Source organism: Palaemon carinicauda, chromosome 25, assembly GCF_036898095.1.
Source record: "Palaemon carinicauda isolate YSFRI2023 chromosome 25, ASM3689809v2, whole genome shotgun sequence".
Taxonomy (NCBI): Eukaryota; Metazoa; Arthropoda; class Malacostraca; order Decapoda; family Palaemonidae; genus Palaemon; species Palaemon carinicauda.
The window spans coordinates 92,756,393-92,781,295 of NC_090749.1; the positions used below are offsets into that span (position 1 = coordinate 92,756,393).

Consider the following 24,903-nt stretch of genomic DNA (forward strand, 5'->3'; position numbering starts at 1 on the left):
GAATGATAAAAACTGACTCTGTAGGGTGATTTTAATTATCCAATAAGATGCAGTAATTAATTACTTTTATCAATATTGTTGTATATTCTTATTCCAAAGTATTTTTATGTAATTGTAATGGCTATGTACATTGCACGATGTGCCTCACACTGAGGGACAAGGGGGAACCCAAACATAGAATAAGGCAATAAGGCTCTCTCTCTCTCTCTCTCTCTCTCTCTCTCTCTCTCTCTCTCTCTCTCTCTCTCTCTCTCTCTCTCTCTCTCTCTCTCTCTTTATGTAAATTATTTTGAGTAAGAAATTGTTATTTAATATTGAGTTTCATCCGGCCGGAAAAATGTCCATCAAATCTAGATCTAAAAGATATTCTTAAATCTAGACTGAGTATCTTTATAACCTTTCATCTGCATCAAAGCCTTTCTTATAGGAAATGTCTGTCTGCTTACTTTGTGTCTGTTATATTCATAAAGTATTTTGATTACTGTCAGATTAGTATTACGAAGAGAGTCTAGAAGTGTTTTATCCTCTAAGGGGGAACTACAAGAAATGATCTTAGTCCAGTGATTTGTAGAAGCCAGTGAATGCAGTTGGCAGTAGAATCTTATCTTGTGTCTTTGAACCTCATCATTTGTTGTCTTCTCTCCAAGATGTTCACCTTCTCACACTTCATGTTGCTTTGTTAACCAATTTTCAGTCTAGGAAAATCTCATCAGCCTTTAAATATGATTTTGTGGTTTTGAGAAGACTTACGTCTAAAGTAAAAGTTTAAACTTGCAGCGAATGATTTCTTGTTGAACAGACAGAAGTGTCTTTTTATAGTTTATATAATATGACAGATCTATTTTAACATTATTGCTGTTCTTAAAGTGTTTTATTTTATTGTTAATTATTTCTCTTTTTAGTTTATTTCTTTCCTTTTTTCCTTTCCTAACAGGGTGATTTTTCCTGTTGGAACCCTTGATCTTATAGCATCCTGCTTTTCCAACTAGGGTTGTAGCTTAGCTAATAATAATAATAATAATAATAATAATAATAATAATAATAAAACCTTTTAGTGTTTTTGTGTAAACTCTTCATCACAAGAACTTTTACATTGTTTTGAGGTACAATAACTTTGTAATAGAATAATTCTCATCTTGTATCTTTCAGGTACAAAACTTGCTCATCTAATACTGAATTCGAAGAGCCACATTATTCCCCATCCTCAAGTGGAAGGTTTCTGAGCACCTCAACAAGAAGAAACTCACCTTAGAGCTACTTCACCTACAGTACTTGCTTGTTGAGAGAGAATATATCAGGGTCAAAGAATCGCAGATGAGGATTATAGATGAAATGGCAAAAACTACCTTTAGTAAACAGGATTAAACCCTGAAGATATATGTGCTATTAGACTGCAGAGAAGGTTGGAGGAGATTCACTCTGAAAAGGGTTCAGTTGGGCAAGTCTACTGTATACATTAGTTTCATTGTGCTAATACAGACATTGTTGATAAAGACCGTAGTTTCCCCTAGGAAAAAAGGATAGTAAGACAATATTACAGTATATACAAGAGTTCAATAAGCATATTTATTTAGTTTTGCCCCAAAATACCATTCAGTTTTTATCAAGTTTATCAAGCATTATGTCTCAATGAAGACTTTTCATGGTTCTTGTGTCATTAGTGTGTGTGCAGTCGATCAATGTAGTATGGTTGGGGTTTTGAAGAGTCAAGTCATAAGTGGTTCTTAATACAGTAAATAAAGATTCTAAACACGAAGGTATACATTGCAGATATGTCTGTGAAAAGCTCTTGTAGGTTACTATCCTATTATTGTAGATCCTTTTTGAAAGTGAATCCTTTTGACTTTGTTTTCTAACACCAGATGAATTGCATGGCCAGTTGTCTGTCAGGTGTTGAGGTTGGTTGAAAATTGAAGCTTGTCTTTGTCAAAGAAGTCAGACGGTTAGTTGAACAAACATTGACTAATAATAGTATGTGCAAGAAGTTAGGAAAAGGAAAGCCTTTTCTATTGGACTTGAGTTACGTTCTGTCTGGTCACATCTTCCATCTTAAATCTTTTCTTTAAGCTGTATCTGAGAGTGTTGCCAAGTGGTGATCCTATACTTACTATACGAGTAAAGTAACATCACGAGACTGACGGCTTGTAAAAGGCAATTAAAGTCATGAACGGAATATATAGTTGAAGGCGGTACCGAGTAGATCGTGGTGAACGGTTTATCACGTGGGTGACGCTTAACAGGTTAAAAAAACATTTTATATAGTTCGGTATTTTCTCTATCCATCCTCTCCCAGAAAACCTTCAAATGTGAATTATCGGAATGTGTGCAGATCTTGGCAGTGCGATAACTAGTTAGCAACTGAGAATAAAAGAAAATAAAAAGCCCGATTGACGATGCTGATGAAGAGGATATCGAATACCGATATTTCCCTAATTGATTTTTTCTACGTTCTGTCTAATCCAATGTACAGTACATTCTTATGTAAAGGGCGAACCCCAACATTTCTTGATGCTGCTACACTTTAATTATAGATATTTTACCACCTATTTATAATCTTTATTTATAATAACATCTTTAGTAAAAGCTCTACAATATCACTTTCAGGAGTAAATGCGTTTATGATCGACGATGAAACGTAAAAAAAAACGTTTTCCTTTTAAGAAGGCGTTTTTTTAGGAAAAAAAAACACGAAACAAAATTGCTCATATTTCATATATTTTGATTTTCTAAGGATAAATAAAACAACATTAATTATAACATTATTATTACATAGTACCTGGTAAGATATCTTTTGCCGCAAAAGTTAACCTATAGACAGATGTTAAAATTGGTTAGCGAGTTCGTTATGATCGGCGATGGAACGTACTAAACAAAGTAATGGGTTTGGTTGTGGTGACATGTTTGGCAGTAGCATGATATAAAATAGTCTTTATTTTGATGGTTTTTAATTTAAAGTTTAATGAATAAGGATTTTTCACCATAATCACAACATAAGTATAAAAATTAATTAGTACAAATATGGAATATTATACATATAGGTGTTGGACAGTTAGGCTAGGCCTAGCGACAAGTTCACACAACAGATGGGCAAACCTTAACATTTTTCCTCCAAAACTAGTCTTAAAATGTTTGAACAGAAATCTTTCTCTCACATTCTCCCCCCCCCCCCTTCTCAGACATCGAGGAACCATCACCCCTCCCCCAATACAATTAAGAAAACAATAGATTTCCTACGCTTCGCGATGCTCGACTCGCGGATTTAGAATGCTCCTCGCAGAGACAGGAAAATTAATTTTTAAAAACTATCGATCGCGTAATTGAGGAATCACGTAATTAGAATACGTGTAATTCGGGACCCTACTGTATATTCAAAAATTTATTTTATAATTAAAATATCATTTTCATCCGGCCAGAAAAATGTCCATCAAATCTAGATCTAAAAGATATTCTTAAATCTAGACTGAGTCTCTTTATAACCTTTCATCTGCATCAAAGCCTTTCTTATAGGAAATGTCTGTCTGCTTACTTTGTGTCTGTTATATTTATGAAGTATTTTGATTAATGTCAGATTAGTATTACGAAGAGAGTCTAGAAGTGTGTTATCTTCTAAGGAGGAACTACAAGAAATGATCTTAGTCCAGTGATTTGTAGAAGCCACTAAATGCAGTTGGCAGTCTATTCTTATCTTGTGCCTTTGAACCTCATCATTTGTTGTCTTCTCTCCAAGATGTTCACCTTCTCTCACTTCATGTTGCTTTGTTAACCAATTTTCAGTCAAGGAAAATCTCATCAGCCTTTAAATATGATTTTGTGGTTTTGAGAAGACTTATGTTTAAAGTAAAAGTTCAGACTTGCAGCGAATGATTTCTTGTTGAACAGACAGAAGTGTTTTTATAGTTTATATAATATGACAGATCTATTTTAACATTAATACTGTTCTTAAAGTGTTTTATTTTATTGTTAATTACTTCTCTTTTTAGTTTATTTCTTTCCTTGTCTCCTTTTCACTGGGTTATTTTTCCCTGTTGGAACCCTTGGTTTTATAGCATCCTGCTTTTCTAACTAGGGTTGTAGCTCAGCTAGTAATAATAATAATAATGATGATGATGATAATAATCTTGGAGTGTTTTTGTGTAAACTCTTCAATATCACAAGAACTTTTACATTGTTGTGAGGTACAATAACTTTGTAATATATTTGTATAATGATCTTCTTGTATCTTTCAGGTACAAAACTTGAATTTTCAATATTAATCTTACCCGATGATCATGTAGCTGTCAACTCTGTTGCCCGACAGAAATCTACGGTCGGGATACGCCAGCGATCGCTATACAGGTGGGGGTGTACACAACAGCGCCATCTGTGAGCAGGTACTCAAGTACTTCTTGTCAACAAGAACTCAATTTTTCCTCTGTCGTGCCACCGGCTAGACCTACTTGGATACGCTGTTGATTCTGGAGTTATTGTTCACGATTTGGTGATGTATTTGCTCTAGAGTTTAGCCTTCGCTATTCAGGAAGCTTTAACATTAGCTTAGCAAGTTTTTGGAATTAATTTGATTTAATTTTGGTGACGAAGAGAGTATGAACACTCTTTCACTTTTAAATGGCCGACCCTTCCCTTAGACGGAAGTGTTGGTGTCGAAGAGAGTATAGACTCTCTTTCTTAATTTTGCTTAACAAAGTTATAGATTTATTTTATATCTCTCCGCCTTTTATAGGCCTCTTCTATTAACTTCCTTTTATTATAAACTTATAAAAATTAATTTTTTATGTTTGTTTATATGCGACCTTTCCTAATAGTAGGCGGTCTTTTCTTGGAACCGAAGTTAATTAACATTGAGCCCGTCATATCGTTTTTACCTGTTAAGATTTTATGCTATTTTAATTTTAATGTTTTTGAAAGAATTTCTTTGATAGTCTCGTACTGTTTTCAAAGTTGAACTAACGTTTTGTCTTGTCTCCGCAGTTGTTGACGTTCAGAACGTTCAACTTGCGCTCTATCGTTATGATAGAGAGAGAGTATTCACGGTTTCACGTTGCAGTAAGAGTAAACCGATTCTAGCGTTTTGTTCATTCTTTCTTAGCTTAAATGGTTTTAATTCTAATAAAGGAACTTTTTATTTGGGAAATCTTTCAGTTTTTTTCCTTTAACAATAATATGTTTTAACGATATATATAATTGGGCTCATCTCTCAGGTTCTGAGTCAAGAGAGAGAGATAGAGACGGAGGGAGAGAGAGGAGGATAAACGTTTCGTTCAAGCGGGTAACGTTGTTATCGTTTTTGCTCTTCTCCCTAGTCTCTTTAGGGGAAGAAGGTAAACGTTTCTAGAGTTTTATTCTTGTTCCCAGGCTTTATGCGGTGAGAGATTTTAAACGTAGTTTATTTGATCTAGCGTTTAGTCTCTTTTCCAGCCACTGAATTCTTTATCTTTCATTATGTTTTTCTGTTACATTGTAATACTGTTTTCGCAATTACTAACTTTTAATGAAGGATAGAATTGCGTGTTTCAGGTACAAACCACTTAAAGTTTCGAGTTCAGTGAAATAAGTGCAAACAGAAAATCAAAAGTGATAAAGTGATAAGCGCAAAGTGTTACAGTGTTGCGTTCGAGGGTTCGTCTGTTCGTGCCAGTTGTTCGCCTAGTCTGGGACCTCTTACAAGCTCCCAAGCCCAGGGGAGAAGTAATGTCGAAGGACTTATGGGTTCATCAGGCCTTGATCGACGAACAGACGTTTCCCTCCGTGGTTTCGAGTGTATCCACTCACGTAGCCGACGTGATCACCCCACCCACACAAAGACGAGAGAGCCCATTTATTCCTCGTTTGCGGAAGAGGTTTCTCGCAGAAACCATGGACCAAAGCTTGCAGCTTTTAAGTGCAAGTCGGTCCCTTCCGCGCAAGTCCAACTCCTAGGTGTAGCCACTGCCACTGGGTCAGTTCGGACTTGCTGCAGTACGACAACTGCACACCTCCCAGAGAGGCAAGGTGGTACCGCAACAGGCAGTAACTCCGTCTGTTGCCGCACCAGCTGTTTTAGACCCTCAGTCTCAACGGACAGTAGCTCCGTTTGTTGTTGTCTTTCTTAGACCCTAGTGGTCCATGCTGCAGACTATACAGTCTCAGCTTGCTCCTTCATACAGGAGTATCATGCTGGAAGGTTGACAATGCAGCCTGTTAACCTACAACCCGCCGAGGTTGTGCGCTCAGCAGATACTGCGGCTGCCTGCTCCCACCCTCCACCTGTGAGAGCTCCACCTCCGATGCGCAGTCCACCCTGCCAGACGCATGTTCTTGCTACGCCTCCTGCTTTCATGCGTGAGTTGCCGCATCGGGAGTTGCCGGGTTCCAGCACTATGAGGCAACCTCCTCAACCCATGAGGCAGGAGCCTCATGCTATGCGGCAACCTCCTCTACCCATGAGGCAGGAGCCTCATGCTATGCGGCATCCTCCTCAACCCATGAGGCAGGAGCCTCATGCTATGCGGCATCCTCCTCAACCCATGAGGCAGGAGCCTCATGCTATGAGGAGCCTCATGCTATGCGACATCCTCCTCAACCCATGAGGCAGGAGCCTCATGCTATGAGGAGCCTCATGCTATGAGACATCCTCCTCAACCCATGAGGCAGGAGCCTCATGCTATGAGGAGCCTCATGCTATGAGGAGCCTCATGCTATGCGGCATCCTCCTCAACCCTTGAGGCAGGAGCCTCATACTATGCGGCATCCTCCTCAACCCATGAGGCAGGAGCCTCATGCTATGCGGCATCCTCCTCAACCCATGAGGCAGGAGCCTCATGCTATGCGGCACCCTCCTCAACCCATGAGGCAGGAGCCTCATGCTATGCGGCAACCTCCTCTACCCATGAGGCAGGAGCCTCATGCTATGCGGCATCCTCCTCAACCCATGAGGCATCCTCCTCAACCCATGAGGCAGGAGCCTCATACTATGCGGCATCCTCCTCAACCCATGAGGCAGGAGCCTCATGCTATGCGGCAACCTCCTCAACCCATGAGGCAGGAGCCTCATACTATGCGGCATCCTCCTCAAACCATGCGGCATGAGCCTCATCCCTTGCAGCATGAGCCTCATCCCATGCAGCATGAGCCTCATACCATGCAGCATGAGCCTCATCCCATGCAGCATGAGCCTCATCCCATGCAGCATAAGCCGCATGCCATGCAACATGCTCTGCATACCTTACAGCATGCTCTACATACAGCATGCTCTGCATACCTTACAGCATGCCCTGCATACCTTACAGCATGTGCATACCTTACAGCATGCTCTGCATACCTTACCGCATGCTCCTCAGTCACACATCTTTGGTTGTTGCCAACTCACAAGACTGTCAAGCAGTTTCATAACGTTGCCTTCTGGTCTGCTGCTTTTGCACCAGTGAAACCCTCACTGAGAGAACTTAGCTTTTCTCGGATATGGTTCCTGTAGATGAGAAAGTGCTATTCTCCCTCCTTCTGATATTCCCTTGAGGACTCTGTCATTTGGAGAGGAGCCTTAAGCTGCTTAGCCTCCTATGGACTTTTATTTAAGCATAACATGCTTCCAGGGAGGGTAATGGTTCCGCTTCAGTCGCTAACCCCGTCTGTTGCCACACCTGCTCCCATAGACCTTGAGCTTTGTTGCAAAACATGCAGTCCAAGCTTAGTCCTTGTTAGAGGATTTTTTGTTTACGGAGTCACTGTGTCACTGGGAAGACGTTCAACAACCAGCAGAGGTGACTTGTTGTGACGCAATGCGGCAACCTCAGCAACCCGATAAGGAGTTGTCTGTACTACCCAGACAGTCTAGACAGTTTCGGGTTGTCGCTGTACTTCCTCGCTTCCCCATGGTTGACAGTTCACAGACTGTGCAGCAGTACCATGATCTTGTGTCCGGCTCCGTCAGACGACTGGCTTTTAAGAGCTCCCACAAGTCGTCGCTGTCTGGAGAATCTCAGATGGACTTTGGATCTGACCAAGGAACTGGGCCTCCTGGTCAATTTAGAGGAGTCCCAGCTCGTCCCATCCCAGACCATTGTCTACCTGGGTATGGAGCTTCAGAGTCGAGCTTTTCGGGCTTTTCCGTCGGCCCCCAAGGATCTACCAAGCCCTAGAATGCATCCAGAGCATGCTGAGAAGGAACCGATGCTCAGTCAGGTAGTGGATGAGTCTAACAGGGACACTTTCATCGCTGGCCCTGTTCATCGAGTTAGGGAGACTCCACCTCCACCCCCTTCAGTATCATCTAGCTGCTCACTGGATAAAGGACATGACGTTAGAGACGGTCTCAGTTCCTGTTTCCGAAGAGAGGAGGTCTACTCTAACGTGGTGAAAGAACAGCTTTCTTCTCAAGGAAGGCCTACCTTTGGCTGTTCAGAAACCCGACCGCCGTCTCTTCTCGGACGCATCAGACACAGGCTGGGGTGCGACTTTGGACGGACAGGAATGCTCGGGAACATGGAATCAGGAGCAAAGGACACTTCACATCAATTGCAAGGAGCTGTTGGCGGTTCATCTGGCCTTGATAAACTTCAAGTCCCTCCAGCTTAACAAGGTGGTGGAGGTGGACTCTGACAACACCACAGCCTTGGCTTACATCTCCAAGCAGGGAGGGACTCATTCGTGGAAGTTGTTCTAGATCGCAAGGGACCTCCTCATCTGGTCAAAAGATCGAAAGCTCACGCTGGTAACGAGGTTCATTCAGGGCGATATGAATGTCATGGCAGATCGCCTCATCCGGAAGGGTCAGGTCATCCCCACAGAGTGGACCCTTCACAAAAATGTTTGCAGCAGACTTTGGGCCCTGTGGGGTCAGCCAACCATAGATCTGTTCGCTACCTCGATAACCTAGAGGCTCCCGTTGTATTGTTCTCCGATTCCAGACCCAGCAGCAGTTCACGTGGATGCTTTTCTGCTGGATTGGTCCCATCTCGACCTGTATGCATTCCCGCCATTCAAGATTGTCAACAGGGTACTTCAGAAGTTCGCCTCTCGCAAAGGGACACGGCTGACGTTGGTTGGCTCCCCTCTGGCCCGCGAGAGAATGGTTCATAGAGGTACTGCAATGGCTGGTCGACATTCCCAGGACTCTTCCTCTAGGAGTGGACCTTCTACGTCAACCTCACGTAAAGAAGGTACACCCAAACCTCCACGCTCTTCGTCTGACTGCCTTCAGACTATCGAAAGACTCTCAAGAGCTAGGGGCTTTTCGAAGGAGGCAGCCAGAGCGATTGCCAGAGCAAGGAGGACATCCACTCTCAGAGTCTATCAGTCTAAAGGGGAAGTCTTCCGAAGCTGGTACAAGGCCAATGCAGTTTCCTCAACCAGTACCACTGTAACCCAGATTGCTGACTTCCTGTTCCATCTAAGGAACGTAAGATCCCTTTCAGCTCCTACGATCAAGGGTTACAGAAGTATGTTGGCAGCGGTTTTCCGCCACAGAGGCTTGGATCTTTCCACCAACAAAGATCTACAGGACCTCCTTAGGTCTTTTGAGACCTCAAAGGAACGTCGGTTGTCCACTCCAGGCTGGAATCTAGACGTGGTCCTAAGGTTCCTTACGTCATCAAGATTTGAACCTCTCCAATCAGCCTCTTTTAAGGACCTCACATTAAAAACTCTTTTCCTCGTGTGCTTGGCAACAGCTAAAAGAGTAAGTGAGATCCACGCCTTCAGCAGGAACATAGTTTTCACATATGAAACGGCTACATGTTCCTTGCAGCTCGGTTTTTTGCTAAAACGAGCTTCCTTCACGTCCTTGGCCTAAGTCGTTCGAGATCCCAAGCCTGTCCAACTTGGTGGGGAACGAACTGGAGAGAGTACTTTGCCCAGTTAGAGCTCTTAGGTACTATCTAAAAAGGTCATAACCTTTACGAGGACAATCAGAAGCCTTATGGTGTGCTATCAAGAAGCCTTCTCTTCCAAGGTCTAAGAACTCAGTTTCTTACTAAATCAGGCTTCTGATTAGGGAAGCACATTCTCATCTGAAGGAAGAAGACCTTGCTTTGCTGAAGGTAAGGACACATGAAGTGAGAGCTGTGGCTTCTTCAGTGGCCTTCAAACAGAACCATTCTCTGCAGAGTGTTATGGATGCAACCTATTGGAGACGCAAGTCAGTGTTCGCATCATTCTATCTCAAAGATGTCCAGTCTCTTTACGAGAACTGCTACACCCTGGGACCATTCGTAGCAACGAATGCAGTAGTAGGCGGGGGCTCAGCCACTACATTCCCATAATCCCATAACCTTTTTAACCTTTCTCTTGAATACTTTTTATGGGTTGTACGGTCGGCTAAGAAGCCTTCCACATCCTTGTTGATTTGGCGGGTGGTCAATTCTTTCTTGAGGAGCGCCGAGGTTAAAGGTTGTGATGAGGTCCTTTAGTATGGGTTGCAGCCCTTTATACTTCAGCACCTAAGAGTCGTTCAGCATCCTAAGAGGACTGCTACGCTCAGTAAGGAAGACGTACTTAATAAAGGCAGAGTAATGGTTCAAGTCGTCTTCCTTACCAGGTACTTATTTATTTTATGTTATTTTTGAATAACTAATAAAATGAAATACGGGATACTTAGCTTCTTTGTTAACATGTATGCTGGTCTCCACCCACTACCCTGGGTGTGAATCAGCTACATGATCATCGGGTAAGATTAATATTGAAAAATGTTATTTTCATTAGTAAAATAAATTTTTGAATATACTTACCCGATGATCATGATTTAATTGACCCACCCTTCCTCCCCATAGAGAACCAGTGGACCGAGGAAAAAATTGAGGTGGTGTTGACAAGAAGTACTGGAGTACCTGACCACAGATGGCGCTGTTGTGTACACCCCCACCTGTATAGCGGTCGCTGGCGTATCCCGACTGTAGATTTCTGTCGGGCAACAGAGTTGACAGCTACATGATCATCGGGTAAGTATATTCAAAAATTTATTTTACTAATGAAAATAACATTTCAATGAGCCACATTATTCCCCGTCCTTATGGGGAAGGTTTCTGAGCACCTCAACAGGAAGAAACTCACCTTAGAGCTACTTCACCTACAGTACTTGTTAGTTGAGAGAGATTATATTAGGGTCAAGGAATCGTAGATGAGGATTATAGATGAAATGGCAAAAACTCCCTTTAGTAAACAGGATTAAATCCTGAAGATATATGTGCTATTAGACTGCAGAGAAGGTTGGAGGAGATTCACTCTGAAAAGGGTTCAGTTGGGCAAGTCTACTGTATACATTAGTTTCCCTGTGCTTATACAGACATTGTTGATAAAGACTGTAGTTTCCCCTACGAAAAAAGGATAGTAAGACAATATTACAGTATATACAAGAGTTCAATAAGCATATTTATTTACTTTTGCCTCAAAATACTGTTCAGCTTCTATCAAGCTTGTCTTTGTCAAAGAAGTCAGACGGTTAGTTGAACAAACATTGACTAATAGTATGTGCAAGAAGTTAGGGAAAGGAAAGCCTTTTCTATTGGATTTGAGTTACATTCTGTCTGGTCACATCTTCCATCTTAAATCTTTTCTTTAAGCTTTGTTAAATTTTCCATCACTTACAAAGGAATCTTCAGAGATATTCTGTCCTTGACAAGACATAAGAATAGCACACACAGGTACTGATTATCGCTCTTTCAAAAGTTAGGAAAAGACAACTCCATATTAGGAAATTAATATCTTTCTTTTAGTAAAGAACATTTCCTATATAGGACTTTTGAAGGACTAGACCCTTTTCCCCAATTGCAAGGGCACTACTGCATTACCCGTCCAAATGTGTTAATGTTTGTGTGAAATATCCTGTTCACATTAATAATTTCCTGACAGATCTCCCTTACACTTATGTGGTTCCACTGGATACCATTCACTTGAACATATTATTGTTCAACTTGAGTTGTTATTATTTCAATTCTCAGTGAAGTTGGTACAGCATTTGCTAATATCTGCAAAGAATGTCAATTAGATATCCACAAAAAATAATACGCTACTGAATAGTTTGGTTATAATTGGTACAGAACTTTCCTGCTTCTTTGTAGTACTACAAACATCTTCCCTAATTTGAGCTCATTTATTTATCTGTACAATCACTAGAGGCTGTTTTATGAGTCTTCCTCTTTGCTTACTCTTTAGGTCCACAAATTAATGTGTCTTTTTCACTATTGGTGTCTGCAAACTACTTATCCAGGGGACCTGAAACTTCAGACTGATGCACTGAATTGTCTAATGAAAATTCTGTCTAAGGTTTGATTGCAAAGTATTCAACTTGCAACATTTTGAAACGGAAGTTACAAGACTCCGCATTGTGTAAAGGATCTACATTATAACATACAATTTCATTTATGATTCCTTTATAGGTTTACATATTTTACTTTATGTTGAATGAACACAGTCCAACTGAAAGATTGTGCGAGATATCCCACACTTAATGCATCCAACACTAGCATGCACCGAAAGCTCCATCTTAGATTACCCTTTGCCTAAATACAGTACTTACACCCCATACCATAAGACAGGCTCTCATCCTGCGGTTTGTTTGAGCCCATAAAACCTTTCAAACACATCGCACACTTTGTCTATCACCCTTATTACTAATTTGTATTCATAAGACCCTTTTAGAAATATCAATCCTTATTAATGGTCTTTCATTTTTGGTTGTTAATAATCATATGTGAATCACAAGCCATTATGTTATCAAACTTTCACGTAAGCTGAACTTAGAAATGGATGTGTCAGTCATATATTGAAGACTTCAGGTTAGCTTAAAAGTCAAATCTTTTCAATACCAACATCCAAGATATGTTTGTAACATTTGAACATTCTGAGAATTATTGTCAATTTGTACTTTACAGTATTTCATGAAGTTATTCCAGATTGAATCCTGTTTTGCCCAAAGTGTTAGTGAACAAACATTAATAAGAGCATTGATTTTAAGGTTATGACGTAAATAAAACATTGTTTTTATATTTATTTACCTCTGTAGTGAAGAAAATTGTTATTTTTACTGTGCCATGACAATATCATGAAACTGGTTTATTTGCAGGTAGAGAATTTGGGGTTGATATCTTTGGTTTTAACTTATGAAATGAGATGTTGTTCTGTGATGTCATATTTTCTTTGATTGTTAGGTTAGGGATAGAAATATAGACTCTGTAAGTTTAAAGACTGTATAACCTTCTCTTTTGGGTCATTGGGAAGAATCTTTGTTGTCTTGGTGATTTGGTGCAAGAACTCTTCCAACTAGATTCATGAATAACATATCAGGAAAAATTGTAAAATAGAATTTCCTTTGTAGGAGAAGTGAATTTAGTTTTCAAGGATTTTCTTTTGAATATTCCAGTTACAATTCAATTTTATGTGAATGTATGTGAATATTGTGAAATAGAGACTGTTTTAAAACTCCTTGATTAAGTTAGTTTTAGGTATAGCAGAAGTTCCTTAGATTTTTTAAGGGAGTTTAAAGTTCCTGGGAGTAGTTTTGATAACTTGATATTTAGTAGACTCAGGAGGGAACCATTTTGTCTGGTGTTCTTTTGAAGGAAAGAAATTGTTCGTTATTTTGTGTTAACTGTTTCCTTCTCTGTTGAGCCATAAGACTTTCTTCTCTCTCTTTTCCTATATTTTTTTCATGAGGATTGCCAGAAAATTTATATTTATCTTCAATATTTTATTGACAAAATTTCTTTTCTATTTTGTTCCCTGATGATCATTCCCATCTATCATATTCTACTCTGTGGTTCACCTTTGGCCTTCATTACTATATACTGTAGTCTGTGGACCTCCTCCTCACTGATTGATATCGGCCTGTTCTGTTCTATGATATTTTTAAATCATCTTTGTTAATGAAATTTATTATGTTTTGGGTCAACACATTTATGGAAAATTTCTGTTGTCAGGTCTTTGAATCGCATTCTAGTTGTGAACCTTTTGTATAGTTACACTTTCAACCTTTTAGACCAATCTTTGTCATCATCTTCAGTGTAAATGTTTCTATGTCCTCTATATTTCTAATGTGGTTCGACTTGAAATGATAGCTCTTGTTTTTCTGTCCTGTACTTTGTATCAGAGTTCCTTGTAGGTCTGTATTTATATCAGTCCTCTCTTTGGCAGCAAAAAGCATTTCTTTTAATTGTATTTTAAGTTGTAAAACTGTTCCAAGACAGATCAGTTTGTTACCCTACACTTTTATAGGCTGTTGAAAAGTTGAGGTCATTTGTAGTTTTGTTCTTCTGTTAATATTGTTGGGGATTCATTTTTCTCTGGGTCCAAGTGTCTTTTTCAATTGTTTCATCAAAGAGTTTCATGAAAAATTGTCAAATGGCAAAATGAAGGTCTAGATAAACCATGGTTTTAACATTTAATGTTATTTTTGGGAAATAATTTATGAATAATTGTATCTAAAAGCAGTTAGTCATGAGAGTATACTTTGCATTTAAAAATATGAACTAATTATTTGGTTGTCCTTTAGGAGTTTGCAAGGTGAGGAAGAAACTACACAATTGGTTCTTGTTTTCTGTTTGCATATTGCAATCTTAACTGGTTTTGACAAAACTGATGGATTTGTTGCACTGAAGTGTAACTGCATTTGCCTTACGTTGGTCTCCTGCATTTGCCTTACATTGTTCTCCTGCATTGGCCTTACATTGGTCTCCTGCATTTGCCTTACATTGGTCTCCTGCATTTGCCTTTCATTGGTCTCCTGCATTTGCCTTACATTGGTCTCCTGCATTTGCCTTTCATTGGTCTCCTGCATTTGCCTTACATTGGTCTCCTGCATTTGCCTTTCATTGGTCTCCTGCATTTGCCTTACATTGGTCTCCTGCATTTACCTTACATTGGTCTCCTGCATTTGCCTTACATTGGTCTCCTGCATTTGCCTTACATTGGTCTCCTGCATTTGCCTTTCATTGGTCTCCTGCATTTGCCTTACATTGGTCTCCTGCATTTGCCTTTCATTGGTCTCCTGCATTTGCCTTTCATTGGTCTCCTGCATTTGCCTTACATTGGTCTCCAATGCAAATGGACAAAGTTGTGGTGTACAGTATGTCGGGATCGATTATAGTTAGTATTTTTTATTCAGTATTCCATTTGATTGTTAAGGATGGGCGGCTGATGCTTTTTCTACATTGTCTTTTGCATCCTTTAAACTTTGTCTCTTTACACCTTGAACGATGGTTTTTCTCTGCCGTTTTCTGACAATATGAGGATGTCACTTTTTGAGATGACTCTTGTCTTTTAGCCTAAAGGAATGACCTGGTAGTTTAATGCATTCATTTGAATCTGTGCGAGTCCTTTGAGGTCCCTTACGTTGGTGCCTTCCTTTGTCAGACTTTTAGTTGTGTTCAATAATGGTTATAGATTTTGCATTGAGCCAATGTGTAATCGTTATGGAATCAAATCTGTTGCTTTTAATGCATAAAATACTTTTATTTGTTGTTCCAGTATGTGTTTAAGGCCAATTAATTCTTCCTTGTTTCATTGCAAAACTAAAGTGTTTGTTTAAACAATCTTTTGTCAACAGAGGATTTTAATTAAAGGGAATTTAAGGTTTCAGGTTGAGTCCTTTGTTGTTTGACACTTGTGCATAACACCTGTTGTTTTGATGGTGACCAAGTGTTTAGGTTGCAAGGTCCTTCTGTTTTGTTATGATGACGCCATGTTCCTTTATTGCCTTCAGAAGTTTTCATTTTATAGAGTTTTCCATGATTTATACTCTGATTTCATTTGTGCTTTTTAAGAGATTCATCTATAGTTTGGTGGAGATTTAAAAGTACTACTTCTCTGTATTCTAATTGGTTTCTGTAAATCGTTTAATATTGAGTCATTCATAAATTTGATGCCATTTTAACTTCAGTATCTTTATCATTTCCTAAGAATTTTTATCTACTTCAGATTTTGAGAATTTGAAATTTTTACTTTTGCAAATTCATTACAAATTGCAACATCATCATAATAAGATGCAATTTGTTCATTGTTGTTTCCAGCTTCTCTGTAATGTGGTAGACTTTTCCAAGATTCTAAGTTCCAGTGAGATTTTCCAGACGTTAAGATCACAATACTGTACTACACACCGGTACATTGAAAACTTAATCGGGCAAAAATGACAAAGGATCTTAGTGTTTCTGTTGTCTTTTGTAGGTCCCAACTATTTGATTGTTGTATCATTTTTGATGAAGGTGGCTGCTCCCGTCGGTATTCGTACCCTTGGTATTCTAGTGTTTATAACTCATATTTCGGTTGTTACTTTCCTGGTTTCTCCTTTCAAAGCAATTATGGAAAGGATACGTTGCAAGACTTGCACGTGGGATCCCTTGCAGTGAGAATATTTTCCTTATTTGAGCTGGAATAGATTCAGTTGCTCTACCAAGAATCCATTCTTTATCTAATGTGACGTTGCCTTCCTTCCTGCATTACTTTTAATGAGGAAGAAATAAGCATCATGAACCTTTTTACCTGATTTGCACAACATGACCCTTTTGCCTCATTTTCTGTTGTCCTTTGGGATCTGATTTGTGTAACTTTTCTCTTCTGTTGGTTTTCTCTGGTCAAGTTATTGCTCCTTGGAACAAATTGGCCATAGAACAGCAGTTGTTAGTTTCTTACAAATCTCAAGATAATTTTGATAATTATTTATCTTTCTTTATTCTTTACTTTTTGTGGGTTGTGCTGCTTTCGTTCTGGGTCTGGTCTCTTGGGCTTATAGCCATCTGCTTTCCCAAGTAGCTCTAATAATCGGCCAGATTAATCTGTTGTGACTCACCTTCTCTGCAACCTAATGAAGTGATCTGTAATTACCCAGGAAACTTAAAAGTCATTGTCCTGTTTTACACCTTTCTTTCAGGGCAATGCAAATCTCCGCTTTGTAGTAGAGCCTCACTGATTTTCCCTTTGTTGCAACTCTTATGTTAAGTGTACTCTAGGCCTGAACACTACCTTAATGACTAAATTCATCTCTGGAGACTTTCGTTGTCATACATCTGTCAATGTATGTTACTTTGTTCCCAAAATATCTGGATTCCAGTATTTTCATAGGTTATATCATTGCTAATGGGTCTTCCACACCTCTCAGACTAACTGTAACATTTGTAATACTTTATATCTGAAGAGTTGAAAATATGAAAGCCAATATATTGGCCACTTTCTAAACATACTAATTGATAATGGTATTATACAATGAAGAAGAGCAAAGGTAATATTCCAGAAAGGTTAGGAATACTAGGTCGTATATTGGTACTGCCTTTAGTGCAAGTTAATGTGGTGCTAAATCAATGTGAACTAAGTAAGGAAGATGAACAGCATCCTGGTAGCTGTGAATAAATAAATTTTCATGATTTAGTGTAGACAGAATGATAGTGAATTGAACATTTACTTGTAAACATGAAAGGCATTGTATTTGGAAGGGAAACTCAATAATGAATTGATAATTATATATGATAGAAGAGGATACAATAAAGATTTATTTAAGTATACACAATTTTATTCAAAACCTAAATACATTATAAAAATTAAAGGCTAATAGAACCTCTTGGGTTGCATGGGGCAGGGAGTGCAGTGTGGCCGCCCACCTGAAAAGGAGGAGAAGGAAAGAAGAGGAGGTATGGGATCCCACACACTTCTTTTTCATTCCCCCCCCCCCTCTCTCTCTCTCTCTCTCTACCCATCCCCTACCTCCTTTCCTTGGTGACTTAAGTTTCTCAGATTCATTCCCTCAGTGTCCCCCGCTCTTTCTCTCTCACCCAAGCCTCTCTTCTAACCAGTTTCATCCAGATATTCAGTTCTGTAACTTTAGTCTTGAGTGTAACGACCCTTAGTATTGTTGCCTCGTTAGGCGGTTGAATTGGCCAGTTTGAATATGGTGTTTGAGAGAGTGACTCTTGAAGGATTCTTTTCAGTAAGTTTAAAGTGTCCATCTAAAAGGGCTTAGTCATGTTCCTCTTAAGTGAAAGTGGGTGAAATGAGTTTTGCTTTTGCAAGAACCATAAACCAGTTACTTATATAATTAAGAACCACTTATTTTGGTACAGAAGTTTCCTAATAAATATTCATCAGTTTTAACCTGTGATTTTCTTTCTGTAGTTTGATCCAAGATCTAGAAATGATGGTGACAGAAACACAAGCACAAGATTTGATGTATATTTGTATGAGAAAATAAAACAGACTTTGAATGGATAAGGAAATGTTTGAAATCCTTCTCGTTTCCCAAAGGAACACAAAAGCATCGTCTCCAAAACTTTGCAAGATTTTCTTTTGGATAAAAAGAGAAAATGAAAACCCAACCAAGGCCCTCCCCAAGTCCCACCTAGTAACGAATGATTGAAGCAGTTTCTGTTCTTGAACAAAAGGTGTCACTAGGTCCTTGAATGTTTTCATTTTCTCTTTTCATCTTTCTTTTTTTATCAATTTATTTTCATAAACAGATTCACATGAATAAGTTTAAACTGATAATTTTACTACTTACATTCTAACCTTAAATTTCTCTGGTTGAACAATCTTATAATAAACTCTTTAATTAAATAAATTACATTTTAAAAGTTAACTTTTTAGTCTCCAAATTTCTTTGGTTGCCAAAATGCCACAATATATTCAGAAGAGATAAGATACACAAAGTTATTTCTTAAAATATCATTCAAAGTCAAATGCAAGTCAAAGTCACTTCAATAAAATGGCATCAAAAGACCTTAAGGCATTTCTTGCATTTGCAATAATTGCAAAAACATTTCTGTCTAATTTCCATTAAAAATTGCACGGAAACCATAAACACCAAATTGTGCAGACAAAGACACACAAGACTTCACGGGTCACACGCTTCCATCTCTTGAGCCAAGACAACTTTCCAAAGGGAACCACAGTCTGCAGTCGACCGAATCCTATGCCAACCTCTTACACTAGACTTGTAACAAATCCTGAATAGAAGAACCATGGTATCCCCAAGCGCTTGTCAGAGCTATGCAAGGAAAACACTGTCATTTGAATATGAAACACTGTAGGCTTGGAACTGTTAAATTAGAACCTTAAATGCCTTTTAGTCTTGTAGAGTGGAATGCTGTATGTACAGAGAATTGGGTCACCTCTGTACAGACAATGACATGTTTCTGAGTCAATGTTTCAAAGAAGAAATGTACAGTACTGTAATTTAATTCACCTACAAGATACCAGAATGTACAGTAATTTCATCTGAGTACAGACACCAAAAGTAGCATCTCAAATGTTTCATCACAAAACCCAGGATGGATTCCAACCAATTCCTTAGAAGTAGTTGATCTTGACATTACCACATGTCAATGCTCTTCAGTTGCTTCTATACTGAAATTTTGTTGAACAAAATCTATTCCTTCATGATGGATAAGTCCAAAATCCATAAGGGAATTGTAGGAAGGACATGATTACAAAACATGATCATTGAGTTGCCAATATCCAATTAGGCCTGATTTGTGCAACAAAAGCAGAAGAGACTGACTAGTCAAGAAGCCCTTATGAACAACATACAAAGAATGTCTCTAAAAACAAAAGAGAATCACATCAAGCATTCTTCATAAGAGTATCTCTCATGCAAAGAAAGGGCTAAATGCCAAACTTGTCCAAGATGTGAACTTGGTTGAAAATCATCTTCACATTATTGCATTGAAGGATACTTAAAGGAATCCCAGTTGGAACAAAGAGCGTCTGCATTGAAAAACTTCGATTTCTCAATTGGGAAGAAGTTGGAGGAGGAGGAACATAGAGAAGAGAGAAAAGGATATCCAAGTTTAAGTGAGGAAAACCCTAGTCAATACCAATGAGGTTTTCTGGGTTAATCCCACAAGAATATGAGGCTGAGATTGCACGAGGACAATACTTTCTCAGACCCATAAGTGAATAAAATTAACTTTCTAAATGTCTGTTAGGAGAAAAAGAAAAGAGGGACTGCTAATTGCAGTAACTCTTAAACACCACTGCTAAGCAAAAACCACTGTATGATGCCAGCAGTGAACTGAGTCAGTTGAGACTCCAAAATTCTCAACCCTTTGCCTGGCAAACATGATCTACATTGATAAATACCTCAAAACTCTATGATTGAAGTTACCTCAAATTCTGAAACGTTGAATCGACAAGACCTGAGTTTACCTCAAAGGAACTAAAGGTCTCCTGGTACCTTAGACTTAAAACACAGCTTTCAACTGACTAAAATTACTTTTAAACTAAAGCGCAAATATCACCTCCTCTTTCTATTTTTTCTTGTAACCCAAGACTGTGGTTCATCTAGTATTCTTAAAGAACCAGATGCATAATAAAGGAACAGATGACCCTCAGAAATATCTAAATGGTGAAGACGTCCTCATCAATATTTGAAAACCGTATGCATAACTAAGGAGACAGATGTTAACCAACATTCGAGGAATGGAAGTACGAGACAATTCAGAAGATTTTAACTTCATGATCAACAAGATGTACAAAGACACTTCTTCCACCTTCAAGGCTTCCTTTCAAAGGATCCTTCTTTGGCACAAATTCAAAACAGCACAAAACCAAACAAAAAATTCATTTACTAAGAAACAAGGAGTAAAGGAAGAGGACAATAAACTTATTATCAGAAATGGCTGTCAGCCAACAGAATCCTTTCAGAAATGACCAACAAGAAAGGCAATTCCTTTCAAAGAACAAAGGGAGACAAACAGCATTCAAAGATAATGTCCTCAATATTCCAAATTCAAAATTTCCTTCTGGTCTTTCTACAGCTGGACTTCCAATGAGATTTTTCATCTCTCATCGAAGAACGAAAGTTCCACTAGAGCCTAGAGAAAGTAGGAATTAGACTTGGCTGTCAGGAGGTGAAAATACTTTACAATATTAATACCAATATTCAAACAGGAAACCTTTCTAATCATCTTCAGTTATTTGACAGAAGACAAAAGATCCCAAACAATCTTCAGATTAAAACAGTCAATAAAGAAGACTAATAACCTTTGCCTGATTCCATTTCAAACCAGCATCAAGGAGGGCAGAAGACCACCAATGATTATCACAATAAAATTCAAATTCATGCAGTTTTGAACCTCCATTTAGTGGCTACAAATATTATTCTTTTGTATCTAGCCAGGTTGGATACGAAGGATTTCTCCCAAACGGAAGAAATATTTCCATCATCAAAGACTTGACTTTCAACAAGAAAGCTCTCATGAGATTGGCTGACAAAAGCCAGACTCAAAAGACTATACCAGATTTCTTAAACTTAAAACCTGTATTAAAGAAGAGAAAGAGATGATAAGATGACAAATCCAGAGAGGATTTTTTCTCTGAGGAGGCTTGGAAAAATCACAAGAAACAACTGCCAAACAAATGCAATTTCCAGTATCAGAGCTTTATTCTTCTGTGATGAGACCAAGAGAGAGAGAGAGAGAGAGAGAGAGAGAGAGAGAGAGAGAGAGAGAGAGAGAGAGAGAGATTGATTCTCATTTATTTTCAAGATGATTTTAGAATATCAAAAGAAAAAAAACTTTCAATTGAATTTTCTCAAACAATCATGAAATAAAATCACAACAGATCAAACAGTTTCCTTCTCTCTGAAGATGAATAATGCTTCTTCATAGTTTGAAAATATAAATGAGATTCTTGCACAAAGTGTCTCCAACAACAGTTTTTAACAAGATGTAATATAAATTCGGATTCGAATCTAAATCCTCAAATTGTCCGAAGGAAAATAATCAGTCGTTTTACCACAAAACAACTTACTCTTCCAAAGAGAAGTCCTAATCGTCTCTAGTTCAGCCCCACAGAAAACAAGAAAGAAAGAAAGGCAGAACATATTTCCACATGGTGGCCTTGTATCTCCAAAGATGGCCAGTTTCAGGAAACAAGAGAAATTTTTTTTCAATCTGTTTTAAAAATACTTGAGGTAATTTTCAAAGCTTTCATTGAATAACACAAAACTACTTTCCATTGACATCCCAAACACCAAATTTCCTAGTTTGTGACAATTTCAGAAGTTGAAGCTCACAGGGTTTGGAGGAACAGTGATGGTATAGCTTAGTGGTGTACCAATTGACATTATTTTTTCCTGTGGCCAAGGAGGCATAACAACAATTAGAATGGTACTACGTATCCCTGCGTGTCACAAGAGGCGACTGAAAGGGACGGGACGAGGCGACTGGGAACCCCCTCTCCTGTAATTTTGTTCCTAAAAGACATCAAAGCGAGCAAACTAGAAACAGGAATGATTGGCGAGCGATTGTGAAGTAGTTCTGGCAGGTCCTGCTGCTTCCTTCGGTCGCCTTGGTGACCGCTGAGGTAGCAGCAGTAGGGGATTCAGCATATGTGGGAAGTGCCTTGGTAAATAGAGAGATAGATCAACTGGGATGTACAGTAGTTGTTTCTCTTTTTTATTCAAAATAGGATATTCTATTATGAGTAAAGTTCCCCCCACAAAGGAAGGCTCTTTAGGATTATTCAACGGAACGGTGTTCATATTTTGAATACTCCATCCTATTATAGAATAAGTATAGAGTATACCTTAGTGTTCTTGAGTCCAAAAATAAACTTACAGAGTTTATTTCTTGGGACATCAAACCACAATCCAGTCTGGACATGAGCATTGCAATAGAATGACTGAAACTCTTGAACTCTAAACAGCACAAGTGAGCTTTTGAATCTGGAATGTAAAACTATTGGTTGTTTTATATGAACAGATAACTCTTCTACCCTTTCTCATATTTCATTCATGCTCATTTCGATCTTCAAAATCCAATCTATCAAAATTCTTTGTCATCAACATGGAATCACTTTCCCAAATGTTTCCTGGAAATGTTTTTTCTTTCCATATTGTTTCTAACTTTCCAAAATTATAGATATTACAGTTATTATCTTCACCAGTATTTGCTTATCCCTTTATAATGTTTAAAAACTTTTAATTTTGTAGATTCCATTGAATCCGTTTGTAAGAGGTGATCTCACGATTGAAAATGAGAAGTCACAATATTCTCTTTTAAGACAACAAGAGACGACACTCAAGTGGGGGTACACGATGCTTACTTCCTCTCTCCCACAGTCATCTGTACTTTAGGCTCTTTGAAGTTTCAATGTGAACTTGAGGTTTGCCTTTGGCTGTTTAATCTCTCCCACTCGGCTTCTGTTCCTTTCTCATTTCTAAGGACAAAGTCAAAACAATACCAACTATGAGAAAGAGGGAAGGACCTGGACATAAGGTCATAATTTATTACTTATAATGAAAGGAATTGGATTGGAATCATACAATCTATGCCAAATGCTAAGCAATAAAACTATGAGATTATTCAATGACATCATTTAGTAAAAGAACAGTTCTTGTGGAAATATCTTTTGTACTAAATTATCTGGATAAAGACTTATATCAAAGGTCAAAGTCAAACAGAATTTACAGGATGTCTTTAGAAACTGTTGGCAACTGCATATGCATTTTATGTTGTCCATCAGAGCATTACTTGAAGATTATCAGCTGACTGAACAATTGAAGCAGGTTACAATGTGCTCTTTTTAGAAGGTGAGAGATGGCCCTCAAATGGGATAGCAGGACATAATGCTTTTCCTTTTCTTACAGAACTCTGTACATTATGCTCTTTGAAGCAACAATTTGAATCCTCCTCAACTCTGAAAGGTCTTCTGCTCTCTTAATTCCATCTGGCCTCCTCCCACACAGCTGTGTAACATCTCCAACTTTGCATTGTTCCAGCACTCACTTTTTATTTCTAAGGACAAAGGCTATAGACTCCTATGAACCCATTCAAGTGGTCCGTTCAGCTGCGACAGAATACTGTAATAAGAATCTCAACTTGATCCCAACAGTGGAAGAAGGAAAAAGACCTTGACATAAGTCATTCCCTATTCCATATAAAGAAATGGATTCAACTTGAGCGCTGAAACTTCTGAAGTCATCCAGCGCCATCACGAATTTAGTAAAAGAACAGTTTTTGTGGAAATCTCTTTTATCTGGCGATAAAAATCAGTTTCTATGGCTGAACTCAAACAGAAAGCCAGCTCTCTATAACATAGTAGAAACTGGTTTTTATTTTCTGGGATAGATTTTTATGTCAATCAGTTCTTATTATCCCGTTACATATCTCTAAAATCAACTCTGCATTTATGGAAGTCACCTTTCTGATATCTCAACAAGTCTCGGTAGGGATGAACAAGTGTAGGACACTTAAGTTGGTGTTCTTACTGGCTTTAGCCTAGGTGAAGAGAGTAGGCATCTCATATACCATTAATCATTCTGAGGGATTGAACAAAGTCCCGATGACCTGAATTTGTGGCTAAGGCGTCCTTTTTCTCTCTCTCAACACTAGTGCCGTCCTTATCAAAAAAGCGAGCCAGAGTTTTTAAGAGCTAAGATTTTACAGTAATGAAATCTGCTTCTTATTTTGTCCAATCTCTCTCTCACTCCACACTTTTGTTAGGAGTCCTTATTCAAAACAGAAGAGTAAATTGAAGGAACTTTCACAATGCACCAAATTTGTCTCGGAACCAAACAGTGTGTTCTGTTTCCAATATAAGTTTGTTTATTCATCATTTCCATCTGGAAAGTTAGAGGACTTTGGGTCCAATTCTTTGTGAATAACATCAACAATTATCTCCCCCAAAAATGGCAACACAATACAATACCAATCATTCTTCAGATGCGTAAAACAAGGCTGTCAACATAACAACTACATGAGACAAAAGTCCAAACATCCAGAACTTGGAAACGTCCCTGGAACAAAAACAGGAAACGAAGAACAAAAACCTTTTTAGGGATACACAGAACAGAAACAGTAATCCCTATAATTCCTCCCAAGGTCCATAATATTCATCCAACAATGCTTCCAAGATTTCCAGACATCTGGAAACCCACCTTCCAGTGCCATAGCAAAGACAAGAACAAGAAGACAACATGACACCCCTATCCAGAATTTCCTACAGGGTCGC

The 24,903-nt window shown here is 38.6% G+C and overlaps 2 protein-coding genes across 8 annotated transcripts in view; one reads left to right on the plus strand and one right to left on the minus strand.

The window, feature by feature from the left end:
- The window catches only part of LOC137618708 (zinc finger protein 454-like), a 584,206-nt gene that overhangs the window by 447,279 nt on the left and 112,024 nt on the right, over positions 1–24,903 (minus strand). The window lies entirely within an intron of this gene.
- LOC137618710 (ketosamine-3-kinase-like) overlaps positions 1–24,903 on the plus strand; it is a 504,853-nt gene that overhangs the window by 307,239 nt on the left and 172,711 nt on the right. For 4 of the 6 annotated variants that reach the window (XR_011039814.1, XR_011039813.1, XR_011039816.1 and 1 more), the window contains one exon: positions 1,150–2,063. The exons of the other annotated variants lie outside the window; for them this stretch is intronic. Coding sequence is in view for 1 of the 4 variants with exons in the window: in XM_068348872.1 (XP_068204973.1) it covers positions 1,150–1,170 (21 nt within the window). In the remaining 3 variants the exon portion in view is untranslated. Of the gene's footprint in view, positions 1–1,149; positions 2,064–24,903 lie in introns of those variants that run through there. 6 annotated transcript variants of the gene reach the window in all.